This window comes from Ylistrum balloti, unplaced genomic scaffold, assembly GCF_031769215.1.
Source record: "Ylistrum balloti isolate Yb309-2 unplaced genomic scaffold, AGI_CSIRO_Ybal_v1 Utg369962, whole genome shotgun sequence".
In the NCBI taxonomy this organism is placed as follows: domain Eukaryota; kingdom Metazoa; phylum Mollusca; class Bivalvia; order Pectinida; family Pectinidae; genus Ylistrum; species Ylistrum balloti.
In genome coordinates this window covers 514,701-534,013 of record NW_026782059.1, presented here as the reverse complement: position 1 = coordinate 534,013, position 19,313 = coordinate 514,701, and the positions used below count along the sequence as shown (strand labels likewise).

Here is a 19,313-nt window from a genome sequence, read left to right as displayed (position 1 = left end):
TTAGCAATGTGCCCTGTTCTGTAGCATTAGGATAATATCCAAGGCTGCTGTGACAGGTGACCTACATGATTAAAGCTTGTCAATAGCAGTGATTGAGGTCGATCAATATATATGTTGCTGGTAATATGGTGAATGCTGATGGTTTTCTATTTTACCCGAGACACTTATTATCATACCAGGTTATAAGAAGAACTGGTATATAAGCCGCAGAGTTTTTTTTTTTTCGATTTTATTCACATATAAGCCGCACCCTTGCTTATGAAGTGGTAACCATTACGTTGACCAAAGTTTGTTGATGTGATGGACAACGAAGTTTGCAAATGAATTATACACAGATAATCCGTTATCTTATTGATGTATTTCAAAAAACGTAAAATAGCAAATATCAAACTTATTTGGTTTGGGTGTCTTTATAGATTGTTTATGCACAGATATAGGGCCTAATGTTATGTGCAGTTTACTAAGCAATCTCTCCATCTTCTGTATTGTAAAATATTAATAAAGGTGCTCGCATGCTGACCATATTCTTATAGTCCCATAATCTTTCTTCTTGTAAGCTACATGAAGCCATTCATATTGTAAACAAGCAAAGCATTCATTCTACAACTGACCTTTAACCTGTTGACCTGTCAATCCCAGGCAGCAAAAGGCTATTGTAGACTTCCGCTATGGCTCCGAAGTGACTTGGAAAGTCCAAAAAAGATATTGCGATTCATATTAAAAACTATGATTAATTAAATCCATGAGAATGTTTATTTTATTTCAATCTTTAAGTCATCCTGTATACAATTGCAAATGACGGTTCTAGATGATCTCTTTCAGTCTCAAACACTTATGGGCAGGTACTCAGTGCCGTCCCGTACTGGTGAACCAGGACACTTTCTGTTATTTTGTGTTTTTTTTTCATAATCTGGAAAAATCCGGAAAATATGGTGATCTGAGAGTTCAGGCATCCAGCACTAGACCCTTAAGAGTATATGTTTTTGACTTTCAAATATATGTTTGATTCTTGTTTTTAAAGAAACATGATTTATATTTCACATATATTTTAAGCCTTCAGATTCTTCTGAAATTTGGAAATGTCAAACATCAACTGGATACCCAGTTAAAAGCATGTTACATATCTGTATTTGATTTGGCAATAGAACACCATGAAGCCACGACCTGGAACTTGGTACCATCAGGATGTGGCTATCTCTAGATCAGCCAGTATTTTGACAGTACAATTGTTTAATGAGATGAAAATAGTGCAATGGGGGAAAAAGGGAGAACTTTTTATCTTCAGAATTGTTAAGAGTATTGAATGATTTTTCTTTGTCAGTCATTGAGGAGGAAACAGATGTATCTAAGACAGGTAATCTATGGAAGTAACTTTTGTACTGTTTATGCATATAGTTTTCCATTATCATCTTGAATTTGCCTACCATTTTGTGACGTCGTTACCCATTTCACCTGTGATAAGTCCAGACAATTACAAAATAAGAACAGACCAGTATTCCCCAGTTGGCCTATTAAAAGTTCCTAAACAGAATTTTGTTTTTAAAAATTAAGTGTTGTTCACTGCAAATATGACTTATCACAGGAAATGCTATGTGGTGTAATATGTATTTGTTGTACTGCTAACATTTGTTAAGTAAGAGAAAATATCATGCATTATAACTGACATGAATTATTATACCGCTCTCTGGTATTGAGAGTTGTCGCCCTTGATATTGATGTATCAGTGTTAGAAAGATACAAAAGTTCATCAACTAGAAATAGCTTAATTTTTGTTTGCAGTATGACAAATGCATATATGAATTGTGCTGCCACTTTATGCTATTGTAGGTACAATTTAGATAATCTTGAAATAAAATATCAAACAAATGCATGATTATAAAGTAATCCTGAAGAAATTAGGAACTTTATATTTATATACCAATTTGATTAAGTTGGTGGCACTGATTTTCAGGGCTATTTTTACACATGTATTGAAGTGATTTTGTTTTATTCTGAGGTGATATTTACACAAAGATGAATTGAAACGGTCTGGGATGAAATATCCAGTAATTTTTCTGTTGTCAGGATGTCAGTTTTCAGTCTGATGATCAGATATAGTGTGTACAAGTTGTGATAGCTTCAAAATAATTATCAAATTGTCATGAATTAATTAATGCCTAATGCTTATATTTAGATAGAGTTCATTTATATATATATATATATATATATATATATTTATATATTTTGTTACCAGAGTTATGTCCCTTCTTTTTTTTTCTCTCCCTTTTTTTTTTGTCGAAAATTCAAAGATTTTATAGTAGATAGACCAAATGATCTCCTACATCACAATGGTTTTAGTGTGGTAAAAATGGGGGATGTCATATATAAATTAACTTGTATAAAGTTTGACACATATCAACAGAAGGGGACCATGTTGTAATATTATGTAGTGATTGTCATCCATCATATTGCCCACCCTTCTTCTCTATGTATTGTATATTTTTATCAATCTAGTGTGATCTACCTTACCTTGCTCTTGACCACTTTTCCCCAACTGTAGTCTACATTAGAGTGTCCTATCAAACTTGGACTAAAACCCTACTTTTGTTTTTCATAATATATATATTGTACAATTCCAATGTATTTTCAAGTCGATATTATGATGTTATACCATTGTTGCCATACTGATGTATGATATTGCTGTGATCTTTAGACACGTGATATATGGGTTATCAATGGCTACTATAACGGGCCTGATGAAGTATGTTACATTAGGGAGAATGTTTGATGAGGTATCAATCATTTGGTATTAGTTGTGACATATACCTCCTGTAATATCATGATTTGAACATAAAAGTAGGGAGGAAACATGTCTAGAAGAGAACCCCATTAGCTCAAAACAAGATTTTGATGATATGTAAACAATTCTTATCAGTGCATGCGTACCTAGTCACAGTTGTCCTGGAACTAGGGCAGATAATGCTGGCTCTTGAGACTTGTCTAAAAACTAGGTCTGAAGGCTGCTCTTTGTACAGTAGTGATACTAGCTGCTCCGTGTAAATTATTCTACATAACACAAGGTTTATTTTACAGAGCCTGTGGTGAGGATACCGTTTGTTTTCACTATATATAACACTCTATTGTGTAGATAATTATTATACCTGGATGTCTGTTTATAACAGTTTTAACAGTACACAGGATTTCACAGAGTTATTTTACATATTTTAATTGAATACATGAAATTTTTAGAGTTATAATATATACTTTATAATATGCTTCAAGTTTATAATCTGATATGTGTTAATTTTCATGCTATAAATACATAGCTGATTCTGTCTTAATACAAAGGTAGTGGATTTGTATGTAAATCTACACCAGAAAATATTTTAACATGTGGGAAGCTAATGTAATATTTCAGGGTGGTATGGAATCTGTCATGTCTGTGATAACATCACAAAAAACCAATAAAAAAGGTGTTTACCAAAATTTACAAAATCTGGCTTATAAAAAAATAGGTGTTTACCACAGTTTACTTATCCTAAAACACTGTTATTCTTTGTTTTAAACTCAAGCGCTGATTGGTAGCATGGAAGATATGTTACAATCACTCAAAAAGTTTTTAGCAACTTTGAAAGTGTTGATGCTAGTATTAAGAGATTAACTGATATCTTCAGATTTAAACTGATAAAAGAAAGCTGTCTTACCAGCCATTTCCAGTTTGGAAATAAGGGTTGAGAGGTAATCGAGCTGGGTTAAAAAACTTTTGCAGAATCCATCAAATTAATTCAGAGTAATGTTTAGGGAATACATAATAGGCAAAATCATTGAGAGGCAACATCGAGCTTTTTGATTTGCAAAAGGAGCAGTTTTGAAAGATGTCAATAAAAAAAGTACTCGGAAGCAATAGAATATCTTCTTGGCTGTTTTATTTGGTTTCAATAGGAAGCAGAATAAAACTGATATAATACAGTATTCAGTGATACAGTCACTGTAATGGACAATACCTGATACCTGTGGATCTGTTAAGACAAAACATGATTTGTAATCTTCCATAGGTCGACTTAGTAAACATACTTCCCTGAAATACTCATATCACTCATCTGTTAAATTGTAATGATCTTTGGGTATAGCCGTAAGAGTTGTCTCCCTGTCTAAACTATATTGGTTATATTGTTAACTATGCTGGTTATGTAAATGTACAGCTGTAACTAAACTATATTGGTTATATTATTAACTATGCTGGTTATGTAAATGTACAGCCGTAAGAGTTGTCTCCCTGTCTAAACTATATTGGTTATATTGTTAACTATGCTGGTTATGTAAATGTACAGCTGTAAGAGTTGTCTCCCTGTCTAAACTATATTGGTTATATTATTAACTATGCTGGTTATGTAAATGTACAGCCGTAAGAGTTGTCTCCCTGTCTAAACTATATTGGTTATATTTACAGCTGTAAGCGTTGTCTCCCTGTCTAAACTATATTGGTTATATTGTTAACTAGGCTGGTTATGTAAATGTACAGCTGTAAGAGTTGTCTCCCTGTCTAAACTATATTGGTTATATTGCTAACTATGCTGGTTATGTAAACGTACAGCTGTAAGAGTTGTCTTCCTGTCTAAACTATATTGGTTATATTGTTAACTATGTTTGTTATTTAGATTTTTTTATTATTATTATGGTTTTTTTATTTTCCTATTAAAGGTGTGTGAAAACTGAATGTAAATGGATCACAACACTTCAATGGGCAGTATTTAATATCAAATGACACACATATACTTGATAAGAAATTGTAAATCCTTAAACTGAAGATACATGAATTTTTTTTATCAACAAGCTATGATTGCCTGTGTAATATGATGATGTAATGAAAAATACCCTGCCACAGTTTGAATTAGTAACCATTCTATCCCTAGCCGGACATCCTATTGCTCGACTAAAGAGAAATTCCTATAAGCCTATGCTTGCAAGACGACCTGTACTGACAACATGACACTACTCACTCCTCAAAGTCTTTGACTTTGAAAACAATAAAAACCTATATTCAACATCTTCTAGGAAGCATCTCAATCTCCTATAGCTAAATTCTATCCCAGGAGTGGTCAACATTATAAAATCTTTGATAGGAATGAGTGATGAAAAAAAATCTTGCACCCAGCAGGGTTTGAGCTAGCCACCCTTTAAACTCTAGCCACACACCAGACCTCTTGACTATAAGGAAATTTCCACTAGCCGAGGCTAGTAAGGTGACTTGTACACTCAACTTCTACTCTTGTAAAATGGCAAGGAAGCAAAGTAATTGCTGTCTGAGAATATTACCCTTAGCTATTCGACAGTTGATCATATATATAAGTGTTCCCATGTCTGTCCTGCTTTGTTCCAGATCAATGTCATGTCTTGAATACTTCTCAAGAGATTTCCTATTCAGCACATAGTATCTTATAACATTAGGTTCTACACCTGATCTGATTGTGCTTTGAATTGGAGCAAGGGTGTTCATGTCTTGATGACGTTTTCTAGGTTTTTTTATGTCCCTGGATGGAAAGGTCGGGGGCATATTATTTTTGTGTTGTCTGTTTGTCTGTTGTCAACTTTAACGTTGCCCACAGCTATTGCACTGTATGAATAGGACTTTCATATTTAGCAAGTGTGTCCCTACTGAAGAGACCTTTCTGGAGGTACCAACATTTTTCACCACTGACCTTGACAATGACCTTTGACTACATTTCAAAAAGATATAATTATGGCCATAACTATTGTACTGTAAGAGGTAGGGCTTTCATATTTGGAATGTGTGTCCCTTGTGACAAGATCTTTCTTGTGGTACCATGTGACCTTGACCATGACCTTTGACCTGCATTTTTAAGTAAAAAAAATCGTCACCACAACGAAGACAAGTGTATCACAATGTCTACATACAATTAGCACATGCCTTTCATAGTACAGTTTTAGTGTCCCGTTTCATAATTTAATTACAACTGAGGGTATATTGTTAAATAAGCACATGTTGGTTTTTATTTTTTTCTAAGTAAGAGCGACTAGTGGTTATATCTTGTTACCTATGATGGATGGTTTTCTAGATGTTAATGACAGCTGGAATTACAAGATTACATAAGATGCATCACAACAACCAAAACAATGTGACTTGAGGCTCTATATGCAGCTGATGAGGAAATGCACATGTGATGTGTTCTGGAGTCAGATGGATCTCGTAGGTGGAAATGTCAAACAGTGGGCCTCATAATATATATAAAAATATTGGTAATCTGTCATTGAATCGTAGACAATAATTTGATCATTCTATTGATTATAAACCAGATTTACTGGTACAGTGTACAGAACATCCAACAGGACATCAATATTACCAATCTTGTATTGTTTTGGACAAGGAGCAGACATCAACAGTATAAACATATATAGAGAAACAGCTAGCTCCACTTCTCAGAGATGGTCAATGTTCATCTATCACAGAACAAATTAGGGTATGACAATGTCTGATGAGTTGCCAGCAATGTGTGTCTGGAGCAGAACTCCCTATCACATTTTTTTCACCAATATGACCATGAAAATGTATCATCTGTACACTGAGTGTCTTGTGATGACATTGGGAGGTCCTATGTGCCCCTTTGTTCCTAACTGATACTGAAGTTTCACCAGGAGTAACTTTGATATCCACATTGGTATATTTCTTATTGTTAACAGATTGTACAGGTCATCTGGATTTGATTTAGAACAAATACGGTATTTCTGTCCTTTATTTTATTGTCTTGTTGTTATTTATAAGTTATAGTTTTCTTTATGTAGAGTTATATGCCTTAAGTTGTGCATATTTGTTCATGGCACCTGTGGGTCTTTCAGACAATAGGAACTCCTTTGAGTTGGGATTTAGGTTTGAAAATCAGTGAGGTACAAGTCCTGGGCTCCATGAAGACCAGTGAGATAGTAGTCCAGGGCCCCATGAAGATCAGTGAGGTACAAGTCCTGGGCTCCATGAAGACCAGTGAGATAGTAGTCCTGGGCCCCATGAAGATCAGTGAGGTACAAGTCCTGGGCTCATGAAGACCAGTGAGATAGTAGTCCTGGGCCCCATGAAGATTAGTGATGTACAAGTCCTGGGCCCCATGAAGACCAGTGAGGTACAAGTCCTGGGCATCATGATGACCAGTGATGTACAAGTCCTGGGCCCCATGAAGACCAGTGAGGTACAAGTGCTGGGCTCCATGACAGTATAACAAATTTATATAGACAGTCCTTATTCCAGCCCGACTTGGGGATGGTGTAGGGGAAGGGGGGATTCAGCTTTATGCTATTTTGCTGATTCACTTCTTGTTTCAATTTAAATACCATCTAGAGTTACAGAGGAGTTTAGGAGTGTTTTAATACCTACAGTACAGAATGTGATATTGATTTTGCCTTTCACCATACTTTGTGTTAGGAGTTTTTAGTCCTGTAATGCTCATGTTTCTATAATCACCACAAGTAAACACTTTATAGACAGATCTGTTTGCTCGTGCAAGTGGCTTCTGAATGTTACACTGGCTTAGAGTTAAAAGAACAGACATAATAGTGGAATGGTTTGGGGTTGGGGAAGGAGGATACAGAATAATTCAGAAGATGGGTTGTAGAAAATGGAAGATTTGGAAAACTTTCTTCAAGTCTGGGATAAAATTTCATTCAACTACACTCCCAAACCCAGAGCTCAAAGTCCATACTACAGACCAAGAGGCCATCTTGCCTTAGATGTCCCTCAATGGCTATGGAGAAGCTAGATGTCCCAAATCTTAAAGGCTTAAATCTTGCCTTAAATGTCCCTCGGTGGCTATGGAGAAGCTAGATGTCCCCTGAATCATGAAGGCGACGTCTTTCCTGCATTATCAGCAGCTACCAGATTTGTCCAGCTTTTGGGTCGTGATGAGTAATAATGTGACGGTAGGCCATTTGACATTTTGTGACATGTTCCATTTACGGTTCCATTTAGGTGTGTGGATGGTGTCACTTTTTCTGTATGGACTACTCACCTAGTTAGTAAGGAGAGTCCAGTATTGATTTGTGGTTGGCCATCATTAGGGCATTACCCTGGCTTGATGATGCATGTGAGAAATCATTATCAAAAAGGATGGCGGTAATTTAGTTACACCGTTTCCAATAGGAGGGAGACAAAACTTGACTTTCTTTTGATAGCAAGTTTTATGTGCTAATTGCCATTCACTTAAAGGTTACACTATGTAAATCTGTATATACATAACAAATTTGAACTAACACAGGCACAAGGCACTGTAACAGAAATTCACACACATTTTCTCTCAATTAGCATACTCTTTACATGGTGTCACTGTGGCAATGACATAAGCGCTTCTGTAAAGCCCTAGAGCCTCATCCTCTTATGATCTTTTTCAAGGACCTAGTCCTTGTATGATCTTTCCCTAGAGCCTCCTCCTCATATGGTCTTTCCCTAGAGCCTCCTCCTCATATGGTCTTTCCCTAGAGCCTCCTCCTCATATGATCTTTCCCTAGGGCCTCGTCCTCATATGATCTTTCCCTAGAGCTTCATCCTTGTATGACCTTAAATGACTGGTACACAGACGATAATTAAAATAACTCAAAACTTAAAACATTTATCTTGGTTTCCTCTCTGATATATGTTGGTGTAATAGTAGTAGATAATGTTTCTTTGGTAGCTCTGGTCATCACAACAAAATCAGATTTCTAGAATTTGAAAAAAATACTAAATTCATGGACAGAGTTAAAACTATACTGACCAAGTTGTCTGAGATGGCGTTGATTAAGTATTATTTTAAATACTGAAGTCATCGATCTTAAACCAGTAAATGGTTTTATCAATGATGATGATAAGCATAGGGAAAATTCTGTTCACTTATGGTAATCTATTTATGTGATATACTTATCTGTCACACCACAGATATCTCAAAAAAAGGAAAATTCTTTTTCACTTATGGTTATCTTTTTATATGATATACTTTTCTGTCACACTACAGATATCTGAAGATAAAGAGGATTCTGTTCCAACAATGGTAGTTTGTGTGGAACTAAAAAATTGACCATTGTTGAGTTCAAGCTCAAATCATACAACCATACATTTCAGCTGTGGTAACAAACATGTATCTACCTTTTATTTTGCTCAAATGCTTGTGATGCAAAATCTCACAATCCTCAAGTTTAAAAAATCCATCCTGGTCTTTTGTTTGCAATCTGCCAGAGATGTGTAGATTAGATTTGAAACAAACAATAATTCAAGGACAGATTTTATGGTATTCTGGTAGAGAATCCAAATTTAAAAGACATTTATAAGTTTTAATTTGCAAATAAACAAAGGAAATGGTGCTAATGGAATTAAAACCAAATCCATTTATAATTTTTTTTTTCAGTATAAGGAATTTCCATAAGAAGACTTGGATCAAAATCACAATGTGGTTCATATATGTTTTCTGTTGATCAAAGTTTAATTTAAAGTTATATTTTGTAATACATGTCTGTATTGAATTATAAGAATTCCAATATATTGAACAATTTTGTTTCAGGTTATGTCTTATTGTGCTGCATGCCAATTTTAAATAGAGATTGCAGCCTAGAGCTTTTTGTTGGTCCCATTCAATGCTTTTTCATTAAATACAGTGTATTTTCTTTTAGCTGCAAATGAATATATATTTCTTATTTACGGCGTAGTTATTAGTTACGTGTAATACATGTATTTGATATGTGAAGTTGATAAAGTTCAGAATTTAGTAATAGGAACATTATACATTATAGATTTTAATGGTGTTGACTTGTATATTGTTGGTGATTGAGATAAATGTTCTAGATATCTGATTGAAATTAACAAAATCAGAGCTTTTTAGAATATTCTGTAAATTTGAATAACATTTCTGTTAGATTTAAAAATTTGACTGGAATGTGATTTGTGACTATATTTCTAAATTTAACAGCGACATCCCCAGCCCAGAGAGTTCAGTTCCTGCTCGGTGAGGAGGAGGATGAAGAGCATAAAGCACATGATGTGTTCTGTGAGATGGCCGAACTTCTGTACAAGGACGGTGGAGATGTGGAGTGGAAAGAAACGGCTAGGTAACAATGAATTATCATCCTTGTATTGCAATGCACATAATAATTCAGGTTACAGTGAATTATCTCCCTTGTATTATAATACTGCATATAACAATTAAAGGTAAAAGTGGATTATCTCCCTTATAACACTTTGGCCCAGGCAGATCACCAGCTGTAAGATTGAACTTACTTTAGTAGATTGTAATTCCCATGAGTAATGACACCACAGCTTGACCTACCATATCACTTTGGAAAACTGGAAAACTAGACATTGTCTGTGCATGCATCATCCTTTGGAAGCAAGGCAGTGATTGGTTGTTTTTATCCTCTTATGTAACTGCGTCAGATGGAACATCCTGAGTATAGGATATGAAAATAAGCCAGGCAAAAGTGGATTGCCTCCCTTTTTTTGGAACACTATATATTACCTCCTTTTTATTTTAACACTATATTTGATAAGCTTTTGTATGATAAAATATATACTACAGTGAAGAACCGTTCTTGTCTCATATCACTCTATGTGACAAGTCCGAAGTCTATGGTTGAAGGTAATCCTTTCTGTTTTGTAGATGGGTAAAGTTTGAGGAGGATGTAGAAGAAGGAGGCGAGCGGTGGTCTAAGCCCCACGTGGCCACCCTTTCACTTCACTCTCTGTTTGAGTTGAGGTGTAACATCCTCCAGGGTACTGTGATACTGGATATGGCTGCAGATTCACTGCCATGTGTTGTAGGTAAGTAGATTCATTACCATGTGTTGTAGGTAAGTAGATTCACCACCATGTGTTGTAGGTAAGTAGATTCATTACCATGTGTTGTAGGTAGGTAGATTCATTACCATGTGTTGTAGGTAAGTAGATTCATTACCATGTGTTGTAGGTAAGTAGATTCACCACCATGTGTTGTAGGTAGGTAGATTCACTGCCATGTGTTGTAGGTAGGTAGATTCATTACCATGTGTTGTAGGTAAGTAGATTCACCACCATGTGTTGTAGGTAAGTAGATTCATTACCATGTGTTGTAGGTAAGTAGATTCATTACCATGTGTTGTAGGTAAGTAGATTCACCACCATGTGTTGTAGGTAGGTAGATTCACTGCCATGTGTTGTAGGTAGGTAGATTCATTACCATGTGTTGTAGGTAAGTAGATTCACCACCATGTGTTGTAGGTAAGTAGATTCATTACCATGTGTTGTAGGTAAGTAGATTCATTACCATGTGTTGTAGGTAGGTAGATTCATTACCATGTGTTGTAGGTAAGTAGATTCATTACCATGTGTTGTAGGTAGGTAGATTCACTGCCATGTGTTGTAGGTAGGTAGATTCATTACCATGTGTTGTAGGTAAGTAGATTCATTACCATGTGTTGTAGGTAGGTAGATTCACCACCATGTGTTGTAGGTAAGTAGATTCATTACCATGTGTTGTAGGTAAGTAGATTCACCACCATGTGTTGTAGGTAGGTAGATTCATTACCATGTGTTGTAGGTAAGTAGATTCACCACCATGTGTTGTAGGTAAGTAGATTCATTACCATGTGTTGTAGGTAGGTAGATTCATTACCATGTGTTGTAGGTAAGTAGATTCACCACCATGTGTTGTAGGTAAGTAGATTCATTACCATGTGTTGTAGGTAAGTAGATTCACCACCATGTGTTGTAGGTAAGTAGATTCATTACCATGTGTTGTAGGTAAGTAGATTCATTACCATGTGTTGTAGGTAGGTAGATTCACCACCATGTGTTGTAGGTAGGTAGATTCACCACCATGTGTTGTAGGTAAGTAGATTCATTACCATGTGTTGTAGGTAGGTAGATTCATTACCATGTGTTGTAGGTAAGTAGATTCACCACCATGTGTTGTAGGTAAGTAGATTCATTACCATGTGTTGTAGGTAGGTAGATTCATTACCATGTGTTGTAGGTAGGTAGATTCATTACCATGTGTTGTAGGTAAGTAGATTCATTACCATGTGTTGTAGGTAAGTAGATTCACCACCATGTGTTGTAGGTAGGTAGATTCATTACCATGTGTTGTAGGTAGGTAGATTCATTACCATGTGTTGTAGGTAAGTAGATTCATTACCATGTGTTGTAGGTAAGTAGATTCATTACCATGTGTTGTAGGTAGGTAGATTCATTACCATGTGTTGTAGGTAAGTAGATTCACCACCATGTGTTGTAGGTAGGTAGATTCATTACCATGTGTTGTAGGTAAGTAGATTCACCACCATGTGTTGTAGGTAGGTAGATTCATTACCATGTGTTGTAGGTAAGTAGATTCATTAGCATGTGTTGTAGGTAGGTAGATTCATTACCATGTGTTGTAGGTAAGTAGATTCATTACCATGTGTTGTAGGTAAGTAGATTCATTACCATGTGTTGTAGGTAGGTAGATTCATTACCATGTGTTGTAGGTAAGTAGATTCATTACCATGTGTTGTAGGTAGGTAGATTCATTACCATGTGTTGTAGGTAGGTAGATTCATTACCATGTGTTGTAGGTAGGTAGATTCACCACCATGTGTTGTAGGTAAGTAGATTCATTACCATGTGTTGTAGGTAAGTAGATTCATTACCATGTGTTGTAGGTAGGTAGATTCATTACCATGTGTTGTAGGTAAGTAGATTCATTACCATGTGTTGTAGGTAAGTAGATTCACCACCATGTGTTGTAGGTAGGTAGATTCATTACCATGTGTTGTAGGTAAGTAGATTCATTACCATGTGTTGTAGGTAAGTAGATTCATTACCATGTGTTGTAGGTAAGTAGATTCACCACCATGTGTTGTAGGTAAGTAGATTCACCACCATGTGTTGTAGGTAAGTAGATTCATTACCATGTGTTGTAGGTAAGTAGATTCACCACCATGTGTTGTAGGTAAGTAGATTCACCACCATGTGTTGTAGGTAAGTAGATTCACCACCATGTGTTGTAGGTAGGTAGATTCATTACCATGTGTTGTAGGTAAGTAGATTCACCACCATGTGTTGTAGGTAGGTAGATTCATTACCATGTGTTGTAGGTAAGTAGATTCATTACCATGTGTTGTAGGTAAGTAGATTCATTACCATGTGTTGTAGGTAAGTAGATTCACCACCATGTGTTGTAGGTAAGTAGATTCATTACCATGTGTTGTAGGTAGGTAGATTCATTACCATGTGTTGTAGGTAGGTAGATTCACCACCATGTGTTGTAGGTAAGTAAATTCACAACCATGTGTTAGAGATAGGCAGATTCACCTACAGTTGTGGTCACTGAAACTGCTTACTTGGGATGTGGCTTCACCTCGTTGATTTTGTGTGTCGTACATCAAAAGGAGGTCACCCTGACCTTTATTATGACTTTGTTCTACATCAAAGAAAAAGTCTGTCTGTCTACATACTACACTACTAGTCAGTGGAACTCATGCTGAGGCAGTGTGGTGTATATCAGAATTAGGTCACTCTGACCTATATTTAACCCTCAACATGCTTTAAAGGATAAGGTCGTATAGGTTTTTTGGGCCCATTTCCTAAACTACTCGTCAATGAAACCTCTTATTAAGACAGTTTGTCTTGTATTAGAAGTAGGTCACTCTGATATATATTTTAACCTTCAACATGCCTCAAAAGGAAAGGTCGTATAGACTTTTTGGGCTGCTTTTCGTACACTTCTTATTAAGATAGTGTGTCTTGTATTAAAAGTAGGTCACTCTGGCATATATTTTGACTTTTGACCTTCATTGAAAAATGTTTGTCCAGGCTCTTTCTCCCTACGATACTTGTCACTGAAACTTATACTTTGGGTATGGATTCACCTTGGTGACACGGTGTGTAATGTATCAAAAATAGGTCACTCTGGCGTACATTTTGACCTTTGACCTTCATTGAAAAAACAGTTGTCCTGGCTCTATCTCCTGCACTTACTAGGCAATCAAAACATTTTGTATGAGTGTGCATATTGACATCATGGTTTCAAATAAGGTTACTTTTACTTTTGAAAACTGTTTGATGTTCTCGTTCTGCTGACAGTTATTGTCCTATGAACATCAAACATGAACACAACTTTAACTCTTTAATGATTTCCCTATATCCACATTCTGGTTTTTAAAAAAAGGTCACAGTTACTATGAATAGAAATCATTCCATTTTATACCTGAATTGTACACACATCCTGAATAGAATATAGGCCCGTTGCTATTCTCCTGAACTTTTTGAAGTTCTTTTATGTCCTTTCAATTAGTTCTGGCATGAATAGATATTTTTACTCGGTATCAATAAATAAAATTTGCTCATTGTAAAACAAACATTTTCAATCTCATCTCTCTCTATCTCGGCTATTATTACAATATCTGTCTTTTTAGATGTTTTCCTGGACAATATGGTGGCTTCAAAACAGTTAGAGGAGCCCCTCAAGGAAGAAGTACGCGACATTCTCCTACTACGACATCGACATCTCTACGATCGAAAACACAAACACGATGAAAATGGTGGTAGCAAATACCACCTGCCCCTTATACGTTCCTTTGCCGAGATAGGCAGGAAGTATTCTGAGCCTCGCGCTCTAAATAACCATGGTAAGGACACCGACAGCCCAAGTCCACCCGGAGAAGGTACAAAATAAATTTTCTAAATTTTTCTCTCGTGGCTAGACGTGGGCTTCCAGTATCGTGCATGTATATGCTGCACAGTACATCTTCTGTTTACCCGACTACTTTTAGTGTGAGTCTTCAGTTTATTTCATACTTCATACCCTTTTTATCATTATTTACATTTTTTTTAAATGTATTGGTGTTTTTTATTTTTTATTTTTTTAGTTAACTGTCCTTAAATGAAGTTTGAATTTTACATGATTTGATATCAAATGTTAAGTTTAATTTGAAAAAAAAATATCATCGATTATCTAGTTCAGTCTACCAGTTATGCAACATCCTTTATCTCCTCCTGAAATGAACTTATCTTACCGATAATTAAAATTCAATATGAAGTATGAACTCTGTTCCTTTTCCCCCCATATTTTTGTAAATTCCAAAATTCACTAAAATCTTTGCAAAAATATATATTCATAGGAAGTATTAGTTTTTACTAGGAAATTAAAAGAAAACAGAAATTCAGGTGTAATACAGGTTATTTTGAAATTTCCACTTACTAGATGAATTTAAGTACTTTGTGATGCTGGGAATAACTGAATAATTGGTAGAATTCACCAAAATTTTCACATGGTGCATTAGCAAAAAGGAGAATAACTATTTCTTTCTTAATATTTGCCCATCAACACCAAAACTTCCTCTGTCTCATCTGATAAAATGAAATGACGAAAAGTAACTCCGCACGATCAGATTACACAGAAAATGTCATTAGGGTCAAGAAATAGAGAAAATGAGAATTTTTTCTTACCTGGTATTTAACTACAAAGATTAGAGAAAAGAGCTCCACTGTGAGTGAAATGTTAAATAAATCTTGGCTCTTTATGATAAACCTTTTCAAATGCAACTTATCATTTCTATATTGAAAATGATCTGTTGTGTATATGTTTATTCTGTCGCTAGAATAAATTCTTTTTCTTATATCTAAATGTATTAGTGCGGCTGACTATATATACCTGTAGTAGGCTCTTCCTGTTTGTTGCTGCTAATATACTATTTCTCATTTGAAATCTTACTGTACACCTGTATATCACCATCATTATTTATAACAGCAACATTTGTTTTGCGTTTGTATCAAGTATGGCTCCTGAATTCTTCACCACATTGTGTCACAATTTTTTTTTTTATTTTTGAGATTAAATGGTACTGATATTATTACTTGTGAAGGCACAATGTTATTTTGTTTGAACACATGATACGATACTGGAATGAAATTTAAGGTAGGTTTTAACAAAAAGGAGATTCAGCAAAGATTTAATATATATGACTCCAATACGAACCTATGTCCTAAGCACACTTAGCATGAAGAATTACACAAAAAGGTTAATTATTTGCAAAACAATGATTATAAAACCATTATGACTAACTATGAGCAGTGTTTTTTCTACCTGAATTATATAGCTACCTTTGCTTGTATTTTTTTTAATTTGAAAGATATTCCTAAATTTTCCTTTATTTTAGAAAAGGAGACTTTTTACCTACAAAAACAGTGTTTTTGGCTGTAAAAACAGAGCAAAAAATATAATTATACATTATTTCATTAATTAAACCAACACTGTCAAACTTCTTTAACATGTAATATATTTTCCCTTTAAAACATTTAATCTAATTATTAACCCCCTCTTCCTTACCCCTACCCCTGTTGTGATGAACTTACAACTAACTTGTCATGCGCTAAAAGGCTGATGTATCAGCTCGCAATAGAAGTGATTCAGGGTCCCATACAAACACAAGTTATATATTTTTTTTCCCTTGTAGTATGAGAATACTGTAAACATATCTATTTTGGCGCAATCAAATTATAGTACAATATTAATTTTGATTGAAAATTAAAGGTGTAAAGGCTCAGTGGTGTATTTGCTGTAATATCTTTCTTAACGACATGCTTAAATGTACGATTAGCAAAATCATATCACAAAAAGTGCTAAGATAAGATTACAGCTAGAATATGTACCTTTACAGTATTTAGACATTTTTGTTCGCCCATGCATTCAGAAAATTTGACGGAGGCTTGCTAATTACTATTGATTTTATTATTGTAAACTAGATTAGGCAACAAGCAATATATCTCTATGTTATGAGGCTCTGTGACAGTCCGTTTGAATTTGTCAAACTTTCTTGTTTGTATTATAAATAGCCAGTAAGTATAAATGCTGATAATTTATCTAAACAGTATTATGGCATAAGTTGATTCCATCATTCATAGAAGAAGAAAAATATTTATTAAAAAATATCTTTTTCTCAAAATTGAGACAATTTATTGAAAGATATCTTTTTCTAAAAATTGAGACAGTTCATTAAAAAATCTCTTTTTCTCAAAATTGAGACAAAAGATTGAGTTTGGAATTTAGTAAACAATTCATTGAGTGAAATAGAAAAAAGGTATTTGCATAATTCAAGATTTTATGTAATTTTTGTGGTCAGCAAAGATAAATTGAAACCTGCTCTTTGTCAGTCTAGGCAGCACATGGAACTTAAAAATTAATTATTGTTCAAACCTTATTTTGTTTCATTTTGATGGTTCTGCTGAGATTTGTGCCCCAAGTTTATTTTTTACTTGTTGAAGCAAAGGTATTATTTAGTCTTTCGGCTCATATTTCTATTTCAAAGAATGAATCCCTGAATAGAAAGTATTTCTGTTTGTCATACAGTTGATATTTTTGATGGAGTACACAAGACATACCCCCGGTATATGTGTGTAGGTAGAATTTAATTTGATAGTTTGTACAGGTAGAATTCAGTTACATAGATATAGTATTAATTTGTAGTTGATGTGTTGAGAGAAAACATTTCGTGAGATATACTGAGAATGAAAGCAAAATTCTAATGTTTAAAGAAATATATCTTGTTACAAGTGTCACATGTCAATTTTTCAGAAGGTACATGATATAAATAGATTGAAGAATGTATATCATGTAGTAAGATTGACACCCGGTCTATTAAGGTTTACGAGACACTGTAAAATATGATCATTGGTGTCATCTAAATAAGGCTTGGCCGAGCTAGAATGGATCTGCAAAATTTATTTAAGTGAAAGATTGACGAAACACAAGAAAATGTAGTAATAGCCTTATTTCATACCAATGGTTTGACTTCTGAATACAAGTTTTGTTGTGAATCTGAAACAGGAAGAAAGTGAAATGAATATTTACTGACAACTTTTACTAACAAACCAATGTTGATTTAGGTAATAATTTATCTTCTTTTTATAAATAAACAAAAACTTTAACGTATCAATGTTTTACGCCATCAGCAAGATTTAAGTTGTTTTGTAAGAAATTGGAAAAAAAGTCACCTCAGGTTAATAGATATATCATGACTTACATGTAATGGATAAACAATTTTTAATTTGTTGTTTAGATGTTGCCTAGAAACAGATATTTTATGGAAATAAACACAAACTTGTTAATCAGAATTAATTATCAACAGGTTGTTGCCTAGAAACAGTGTTGTTGCTATGGTAATGATCCTATTTTCAGAACTTTTACCACCAGCCGCAGAAAAAAAGTCATCCAGTGCTGTTGACATAAATTGCCTAAGTGTTGATGGTGAAACCTATTTTTCTGTTTTGGTTTCCTTTATTTACCTTCTGTTGAACTTAGACACGGTTGAGTAACCGTGGTCTGCATATAGAATAGCATGCACCCCACCCCCCACTCCCTGCATCAGATTCAGACTGGGATTCAGTACTGGAAATGATTTTATATTCAATTTTTTTCCTCTTCAATTTTAAATTTGGTTATATAAAAAGAAAAAAAACCCAAATTTTTCTAGCGGAGTTTTAAATCTAATGTAAAAATTTTGTGACAGTCATTTATATATCTATAAAATGTACTGAATCTTCGGTGTAATAAATAGGTTATTTTGTTCAATAGATATGTTCAGAGAACAAAGCTTTGGATTTGTTTTAAACAATATTCTGTTTAGATATTGTCTGCTGTTTTTGTTGTTTTAGAAAAAATCCTGAATATTTTCAACGCTAATTTTTATATAAGTAGAATAATTGAATGAAGGAATGCAGTTTTTTGGCCAATCAGATTCATCGCTGATCATTATTGCACTTTGGCTGTCAGTGGATGCTTTCGATGACATGATTGTTGTTTGTGTATATAAGAGCTTGCAGGGTTAAATCATTTTGAAGTTACAGAGGAGTTGTTTCCCCTTGGTCTCCAATTTTGAGATCAAGTAAAGCGATAGTGCCATGATCAATTATTGCGTTTATTAAAACAAAAAGTAAAAGGGTTTAAGACTACAAGATGGCTGCTCTCAAATCGGAGAAATCGGTTGGTTAAAGATTAAGATGTCAAATTAAAAGTTTTTATGTCACCAGAAATTATTTTTGTGATGTGTAAGGATTTAGAATGGGAAATCTGATGCATTTTCTCGGGGGAAAATAAGCCAACCAGACTTGAATACTTCAGATTGGAGTATCACAAACACAACTAACATGCTACAAGGTGGTGATATATTATACATACACTTTAACATTGTTAGCACCTCTGTGTAGTTTCTCTCTCTATATATATATATATATATATATACAGGATAACTTTGTAAGTGGAAAGAATTATATACTTCTAACAAAGGTGGTATGGTATTATTGAAATCTTTTTATATTACCAATATCACATTAAATACACCCTAGATATATT

General features: G+C 34.5%; 1 protein-coding gene across 5 annotated transcripts in view; it reads left to right on the top strand.

Annotated features, from left to right (window-relative positions):
• The window catches only part of LOC132547573 (sodium bicarbonate cotransporter 3-like), a 68,374-nt gene that overhangs the window by 25,386 nt on the left and 23,675 nt on the right, over nucleotides 1–19,313 (top strand). For 2 of the 5 annotated variants that reach the window (XM_060211347.1, XM_060211348.1), the window contains exons 5-8: nucleotides 9,921–10,059; nucleotides 10,608–10,768; nucleotides 14,380–14,628; nucleotides 18,141–18,209. In XM_060211347.1, coding sequence (XP_060067330.1) covers nucleotides 9,921–10,059; nucleotides 10,608–10,768; nucleotides 14,380–14,628; nucleotides 18,141–18,209 — 618 coding nt within the window. Of the gene's footprint in view, nucleotides 1–9,920; nucleotides 10,060–10,607; nucleotides 10,769–11,333; nucleotides 11,349–14,379; nucleotides 14,629–18,140; nucleotides 18,210–19,313 lie in introns of those variants that run through there. The other 3 variants (XM_060211350.1, XM_060211351.1, XM_060211352.1) reach the window with 3 other exon arrangements.